The sequence below is a fragment of the Dendrobates tinctorius genome, unplaced genomic scaffold (genome assembly GCF_039654945.1).
Source record: "Dendrobates tinctorius isolate UK_male_01 unplaced genomic scaffold, ASM3965494v1 ptg000250l, whole genome shotgun sequence".
NCBI lineage: Eukaryota > Metazoa > Chordata > Amphibia > Anura > Dendrobatidae > Dendrobates > Dendrobates tinctorius.
Window position 1 is genome coordinate 49,826,463 of NW_027361917.1, and position 8,291 is coordinate 49,834,753.

An 8,291-nucleotide genomic window follows, 5' to 3' on the forward strand; every position below is an offset into this window, starting at 1 on the left:
TTCATCTGCTGAGAGAAAATTACAAAATACCGAGCTCTCTGAAAATGTCTGACAAGGCCCAACAGATGAATTTTAATGTGGTGACCATCTGTCATTAGTTTTGGCGGATTTTCTGAAACAACCAAGTAGAAACCAAAATATTCAACATTTCAGATTGTTTTTGACTGTTGTATATACTTTGGTCAGCAAAAGATCACAGGACACATATTACAGATTTTAAGTTCTAAAATGTACTGTATTGTAAAACTAATAAGTAATTCTAATGTTTTTGTTTTAGTTGGAGAAACATCTGGGAGACCACGACCAACTGTTGTTACGCACATTCCTGGACCAGGGGGTATGGAAGGAGTGAAAGGCGCTGCAACAGGTGTTGGTGCCGAACTCGCACGAGCAAGATGGGCCCTAGACGAGAGGGGACAGAAATTAGGGGAGTTAGAAGAAAGGACAGCTGCCATGCTTGCTAGTGCGGACTCTTTCTCAAAACATGCTCATGAGGTATTAAAACTTGTATTTTTCCTGCCTTTAAGATATGTTACATTTTATTCAGATGTGAAACCGAGTAGTCAAGTCAGTTTATGTTATGCATGTAGAAAAAGAGCCAAAAAAATAGGTATTAAATAAATTCCTATGTTTGTGGAGTATTCCAGTCATCTTATATTGAGCATGTTGACCATTGAGCAGAATATGGTGCTCATTATACTGTATATTTAACACCTGCTGGTAATTTACACATAGTTTAATTTTCTGTTTCACATAAGCTTGAAGGAAGAATGCTCTGCTTGAACCTTAAAGTACAGAACAGCGGTTCTATGGAAATGTGGCGATAATAACGCATTTATTTTAACAATTGAAATATTAATATAATTTATTACATTTTATTTTTTTATGTAGAGGAATATACAGTACAAAAAATACTTTTTTTTTTTTTTGTTAATAACTTGTCACAGGATTCATGCTGCGCAAATCATGGATATCACAAATCAGAGCCTGGCTGCATGATTGCAACCTGCTTTGTTTCTCTTTAAAATGCTCCAGTATTTGAGAAAGAAACAAGTTTAATGATTTGGCTAGGGTCTATAGGCAGAGACTAGACTAGTCCAGTGCTGCCTCAAGACTCCTTTTTCCTGACCCTCTCCGGGTGATTGACAAGTCTCTCTCATGTCTGGGAATAGGAGATGCCAGGTGGGGCCAGGGCCAGACTAGTCTGTCCGTGCATATGGTCCCCGGGCAGATCTATAAACTATCTCTTGATTCATGCTACCCATGATTTGAGCAGCATGAATTGACTGACAGGCTCCCTTTGATAATACATTGGGAACATTTTGCAAGTTTTCCCACCTACAATGGAATGAAGAGGCCTGTAAATTTTATTGGAGGTACACTTCAACTGTGAGAGACAGATTATAAAAATATAAACCAGAAAATCATATTGTATGTTTGGTTAATATTATTTTAGATTATCCCTTTAATATTGGTTGCTCATTTTTTTACTTGTCTATTATCAGTTATTTATTAGGGTACCGTTACACGTAGCGACGCACCAACGATTCTGACAACGATACGATCTGGCTAAGATCGTTTGTGCATCGCTAGTAAGCAGTCATACAGGCCGATCTTCATAACGACACATCAGCGATCAGCGATGTCACTAACGACCACACACTGTCTATAATAGCGATTCAGACTTTGAATAGGCGTCCTTCAGCGCTATCTATATGAGTTCGGAGTCGCCAACGAGGTCGCTCGTCGTTGATAAGGGGCGTCAAACAGCGATGCATGCTGGTCAGCGTGACGCCAGCGATCAAAAAATGATCCTGAATGTTCGCGCACGATCAGCGAAATCGCAGCAGGGAGCCGGTTGTTTCCGCGTGTCACACATAGCGAGATCGCTAGCGATGTCACTGTTGCGTCACAAAATCGTTGTCGCTTCAGTGATATCGCTAGCGATCTCGCCGTGTGTAACGGGGGCTTTAGACTCTAGTCATTGTCTGAGTTATCAAGCACCTCTTAAGAGCATTCCCTGATGACTATCTCCTCTGGAAGACTCCAGTGAAAGCTATTGTATGGCCATTACAATGATTTGTAGTACAGTCTACTTTTTAATATACATATACAGTTAAAGAAAAGTATGAAAACAGATTAAAGCCCAGCCAAGACCAAAAGCATACTCTCGGCCTGTTGTGGTTGAATGCATTTGTGCTTCAGTTTAAATTCCAGCTGTACCAATGGTCATCTACAACTAACTTTATTATTGGACTTTTTAATATATAAGGATTCAAACTTAAAAGAAATCTGTCACCAGGTTTTTGCTATTTAATCTGAGGTCAGCATAATGTAGGACTCTGATTCCAGTGATCTTTCAGTTACTGGGCAGTTTGTTATATTTTCAGTAAAATCCAGTGTTTTATCAGCAATAGATTATTGCCAAACTAATTGTACCATGCTTTGTAGTCCTCCTGCTCTGTATATCCACGCCCCCACCACTGATTACCAATTCTCTGCCAATGTACAGAGTATACAAAAAGCAGCCAATCAGTGGTCTGGCTGAGGTTATACAGAGCTCAGCATTCAGAGAACTTATAGATCTGCAGCATAGAAAACAGTTTTATCAAAATGACATCTTGCAGCCCAGTAAATGACACATCCCTGGATTTTGGTTTCTGACCTTACATCATTCTGTTCTTCGTTTTACATTGTAAAAACCTGATGACAGATTCCCTTTAATAATGTGTCTTTTGACAGTAAGTTTAAAGAGAACCCGTCACCAGTAATTTCCATATTAAACAAAACGTATGGACAGAATGGCACTGTCATACTGAATTGATATATCTTTAGTGTAAAAATCTGCAGCCTAGTTTTCGTTAAATCAACATGATAAATTTCGGTTTTCTCATCTCTTGGTGCTTCAGGGCGGGACTGTGAGTAGGATTTGCGGCTCAGACTAAATCCCTCCTCTCCCACACCCTAGCTGTGGGTGGCGCCCTCACTGATTCAGCTGGTGGTGGTCTTAATGAATATGGTGCATGCACAGATCAGCTTCTGGGGGTCTTCAGGAAAATGGCGCCGGAGGTGGCGCATGCGCAGAATGAGATCTCAGCTTAATGAGCCGAAATCTCATTCTGCACATTCGCCGCCTCCCTCGCCATTTTCCTGAAGACTGCTGGAGGCTGATCTGTGCATGCGCTGGAGCCATTTTCATGAAGATCACCACCAGCCAAACCTGCAAGGGTGCCACCCACAGCTAGGACGGCGTCAACCCAAAATATTAATTACGAAGATAATGAATATAACAGAGGCAGTAAAGGGTGTGTCTGAGCTGTCCTGCCCCAAAGCGCAAAGAGATGAGGAAACCAAAATATATCATGTTGATTTAACAGAAACCAGGCTGCAGATTTTGACATTAAAGGTATGTATAAAATCTGAATGACAGTGCCATTCTGCCCATACCTTTTCTTTAAACTTTTTAAAGTTTTTTCTTTTTTTTTCTTAATGCAAATTTTGTAATTATTTTTCTTTTGCAGATGATGTTAAAATACAAAGAAAAGAAGTGGTATCAGTTCTGATGAGCCAGACCCAAATACATCTATTTTAACTTCACCGGGAAGGAAACTTTTAAACACAACCTGCATCCATTTTCTCTCCATTTCTTTCTGCTGGACAGTTGGGAACAAGGGTTGAACATTCATCTTTGGTTACTGTTTCCTAGCACAAATCATATACTGTCTTACCTCAGTGTCTTGGTTTGAACTGAGGAGCATTACATCCAAGAATATAGAAACAAACTCAGTATTTGTCTCTAAGCTGTGGTTAGGTGATGAGGTGCAAGATATGAGGAAGTGGTGGTAAGACGGCACAAGAATAAGCAGTGGAAATAATTTTTCTTGTTTTTTTTTTTTTTTTTGGTCTTTTTTTTGCCTTTGACGGATGTTTCACGTCTCTGAAAAAAGGAGAAGGTACATCTGGACAATGAGCTTACAACCTCTGTTGCTTGACCACAAATATCACAGGCTCTTACATGGGATGGGACATAAAACCGTTCTAAGACTTGGCTAACTGCACAAGTGCGGTAGTCACAAATCATTCATCTTTAGACTGTGCAAAGATTTCTATTGAGAAGATTCATTGCTCATCCATTCCGTATACTCCATTCATCTCAAGCTCAACATCGGATTGGTAAACTGTCCATATGAATCTTTTTGGCTGAGTTTTTTTTGTGTATTACAATTTGTTTACTTAGGGAAAATGGGCCTCTGCCTCAGTCACTCGAGTCGTTACCCACCCAAGAATTTTTTTGGTTCTTGCATCAAATAATTCTGCTGTTTCTCTGTTCACTGGGGGCGGGCGTGCTGCAGCGAAGACTAGATTGTGGAGGTATCTCCAGCCATTCTGTGTTTACTGTTTGTTAACTAACTTATGTTTGAAAGAAACTGCTAAATTACAAGTTGAATTTCTGGACCAGTTTTGTACACGTTTAGCATCCTTGTTTTAGTAGATTTTAGGAATATAGCAAATTGAGCTGAAGCATTAATAGGACTTGATGTCAAACATGACTAGCATACGTTGTTCACCAAGTAAAAAAAAAAAAAAAAAAAAGAAAGAAACAGACCGATGGTTTAAGTGCACAGCACAGATTATTATTCTATCCGGATAATCCCAAATTCGTTATCTATACCAAAGTGTGTCTTGCAAAAGACAGAATAGATTGCCGAAGGCGAATGCACTGTAACCCATATCAAACTATTAATTTACTGTTAAAACTAAAAAAAGAAAAAAGTATTCCACGGGTTACATTTTATTTGGATATTTAATCCTGTTAACAAAGTGTGTCTTGCAAGAGATTGAGATTCCGTTACTGAAGGCTTAGCCGATATGGTGCCAAATTCCCTGTGACCCATATCGAACCACTAACTCATTGTCAACCCGAAAAATACAAAAAAAAAAATCTACTTTGTGGGTTACATTATATTTAGACCTGTTATGTAGAGGTAAGATGTATGCTTACACCTTAATGAAAGGTCACCTCTTGCCTAGAGGTGAGATACTTCTAGGATTCAGTGCTAAGAGATATAATTTCTATTAGAAGCTGAAAGGTCTACTTGAAAACAAAATGCATCTGATCCTATTGTGCAGTGAGGGGTAGCGTGGAGGGTTTATACCATGGAAGGAGCCACATACCGAATGATTGGGGAGATGTCTTATTTGTGTCCTTCCCCCAACCACCCACCTGACTCATCGGCCGATGACCACCATCCATTTATTAATAGTTCATTTCTTTTAAGTGCCTATAATAGTAACTAGGAAATGAGGCGACATTTCTGTTACAGCAGCGTTGTACATTTGTAGTTGCATGTTCAATTCCAGTATTATCACGTTTTGGCGCATGCAGTTCTAAAGATATATTTTTCTATTTATTTTAACCTTTCAAATGGTTGTTGACCACCAACGTCTCTCCGGCATGACGCGGTCATGTACGGACTTGTCTCATGATTGTGATGTCATTTCTGTACATTCAGTATAATAAAGTAGACACTCCAATTTCAGTGATGAGGGAAGCGCTGCAAATAGGCACTGAGTTAATTTTATAAGAAACACAAACTATTTGTGTATGGTCACAAGCAGTGCAATATATAATGTAGAAAAATAGAGGAAAAGTGATGAATTTAGTATTTATCAGATGTGTGTTAATATAAATTTAAGCTGTTTTTCTTGTAATTATAAAGAATTTAAGCATTTGTGTATATTTTTTTTTTTTTTTTGAGACTCGAGATAAATATTTTGCTACCAAGCACATTTCCAAAATCCCTAAAGTTATCAAACTTGAATATAGTATTTATTTGTCAAACTATGTACAGAAGTGTCCGCCGATTGGGCTCATGGAAATATTATTTTCACACTACCATAATTTATGGCCTAGCTTCCTAGACTTGGGTTCATGGTAATTTCCTGATCTGTCACACTCGTGAAGAAAAGGCGACACCTGGCAGTCGAGTTCTAAAAAGATCATGTCTACTGGTAGCCTTAGAAGCTGTATAGAAATGTGAAGGCTATGTACCATTCATTTTCTCCACTACGATTCACTGATCCCTGCCGGTATACCCAAAGCAAATACTGGGCCATTATAGCTATTGTTCTGCTTATCTTATCCCTTTCTTGTTGTCTGCACATACAATTAAAAATAAAACTATTAAGGTTTGAAATAAAATAAAATGACCATACGGTTACTCAGTTTATAGATCATAATGCAATATATTTTTTATTAAATCCTAAGTTGCAGCGGGAGGAAATGATTATTTTAATAGTAAACATTAAGTTTTGCCATTCTCTTGATCATGTAAAACTTTTCAATGTGTTGCTTTTTACGTCCATCATAAACAAGTCTTAATATGGCTCGAATTGTTTCACCTCGATCGTGATCTACATTATGAGGATGTGGCCTCCTTAATTCACAAGAAGCTGGTAAATTTGCTAAATTTGCTGACTACTTGCTTGTGAATTTACAAAGTGCCTCAACTATATCACTTCTCCGACTATTATCAGATGAATCCCTAGAATTGCTGATACTTTTTCTCACTGGTTCTTTTGTAAGGTCTCCACTAGTGATGAGCGAGTATACTCGTTGCTCGGGTTTTCCCGAGGGTGCTCGGAGATTTCTTCGTCTCAGCTGCATGATTTACGACTTGTAGACAGGCTGAATACATGTGGGAAATTCCCTAACAAACAGGCATTCCTCACATGTATTCAAGCTGTCTAGCAGTCACAAATCATGCAGATGAGATGATGAAAACTAAATCTCTGAGCACGCCAAAATACTCGGAGACCACCCGAGCAACGAGTATACTCGCTCATCACTAGTCTCCACCTTTTAGTTTTGGCATTATGTATACAGAGGTATAATGTCTGACATCTGGAAAAGGGAATTCAGTGTTGAGTAAATGTAATATATCATATTTTCATATAATAAGCCTTTTATTTTGTTAGAAAAGTTGGTGTGTTTCATTGGGCAGCTCTCCTTGGTGGCATTACTTCCTTTTTATACTCCAGTTACAACACCATTGTACAGCCATTCCCTGATTCACAATGATTTATATTTGCAATAGTATCCGAATTCTCAAAGCCCCATTTTCACTGGCTGATTTTCTCTATGATTTCCTTATTTCCAAGCAATTGGCCAGTGAGATGGAGAAGGGAATCCTGGCTCGAAAAGTAAATACATTTGTCAATTTCTGATAGTCCATGGCTTCCTGGGAAACGTTGCTGATGAAAATGCCTAACAGATAATTCTAGCTCAAGTTGACAAGTGATCGATCTTTTGGTGTGAAAAGTAATTTACAGGATATATGAACGCTTTTGTGGACTTTATTTTAGTCTCTGCACATTGGTAGCTATGATGTTGGCAAATATGTCCACACACAGCACACTTATACGTTTACAGTATAACCCATAATGTGGCAGACTAAATTTTCTGCCTGGACAAAGTAGTGGGTTCAGTACATGCGAAAACATAAATCCTATAAAAAAAAAAAAAAAAAAAAGTGTACTCAAGAACAAAGTATCAAAAAGTATTACGTTTTATTAATCCTAACAATACAAAAGACCATGTTAATTAAAAAGTGGGAGACCACAAAGTGGCGCCACAGTCCCACAAATATTAAGTACAGGCAGAGAAATTCATAAAGTCAGCTACAAGAACACAACCCATAAGTACATAGACAGATCAGGGGCGAGGAAGTTCTTCTCCACAGTCTGCTGACATGATATGCAACAAGCCCAGCTATATAGGGTAACATCTTATGCAAAAGAAACCTCATATAACAATCATCCAGCAGTTGTTCATGAACAAAAGAACACAATAAAGCGCATGCTGTTACCTGTAGTGAGACGTGGAGCCGGCCTAGAACCCAACGCCAACGTACGTCTTGGCATCTAGCCTTCATAAGTCTATATGCTGAAATGTACGTCGGATTCTAAGCCGGCTCCACGTCTCTCTACAGGTAACAGCATGCGCTTTATTGTGTTCTTTTGTTCTTGAACAACTGCTGGATGATTTTTATATGATGTTTCTTTTGCTTAAGATGTTACCCTATATAGCTGGGCTTGTTGCATATCATGTCAGCAGACTGTAGATGATTTCCTCGCCCTTGATCTGTCTATATACTTATGGGTTGTGTTCTTGTAGCTGACTTTATGCATTTCTCTGCCTGTACTTAAAATTTATGGGACTGTGGCGCCACCTTGTGGTCTCCCACTTTTTATATATAAACGTTTTAATTAACATTGTCTTTTGTATTGTT

The 8,291-nt window shown here is 38.6% G+C and overlaps 1 protein-coding gene across 3 annotated transcripts in view; it reads left to right on the forward strand.

Moving 5' to 3' along the window:
• Positions 1-4,455, forward strand: part of STXBP5 (syntaxin binding protein 5) — a 492,483-nt gene extending 488,028 nt beyond the window's left edge. For all 3 annotated transcript variants that reach the window (XM_073557677.1, XM_073557678.1, XM_073557679.1), the window contains 2 exons: positions 278-495; positions 3,522-4,455. In XM_073557677.1, coding sequence (XP_073413778.1) covers positions 278-495; positions 3,522-3,563 — 260 coding nt within the window. In that variant the 3' untranslated portion in view covers positions 3,564-4,455. The remainder of the gene's footprint in view (positions 1-277; positions 496-3,521) is intronic.
• The last annotated feature ends 3,836 nt before the right edge of the window (positions 4,456-8,291 follow it).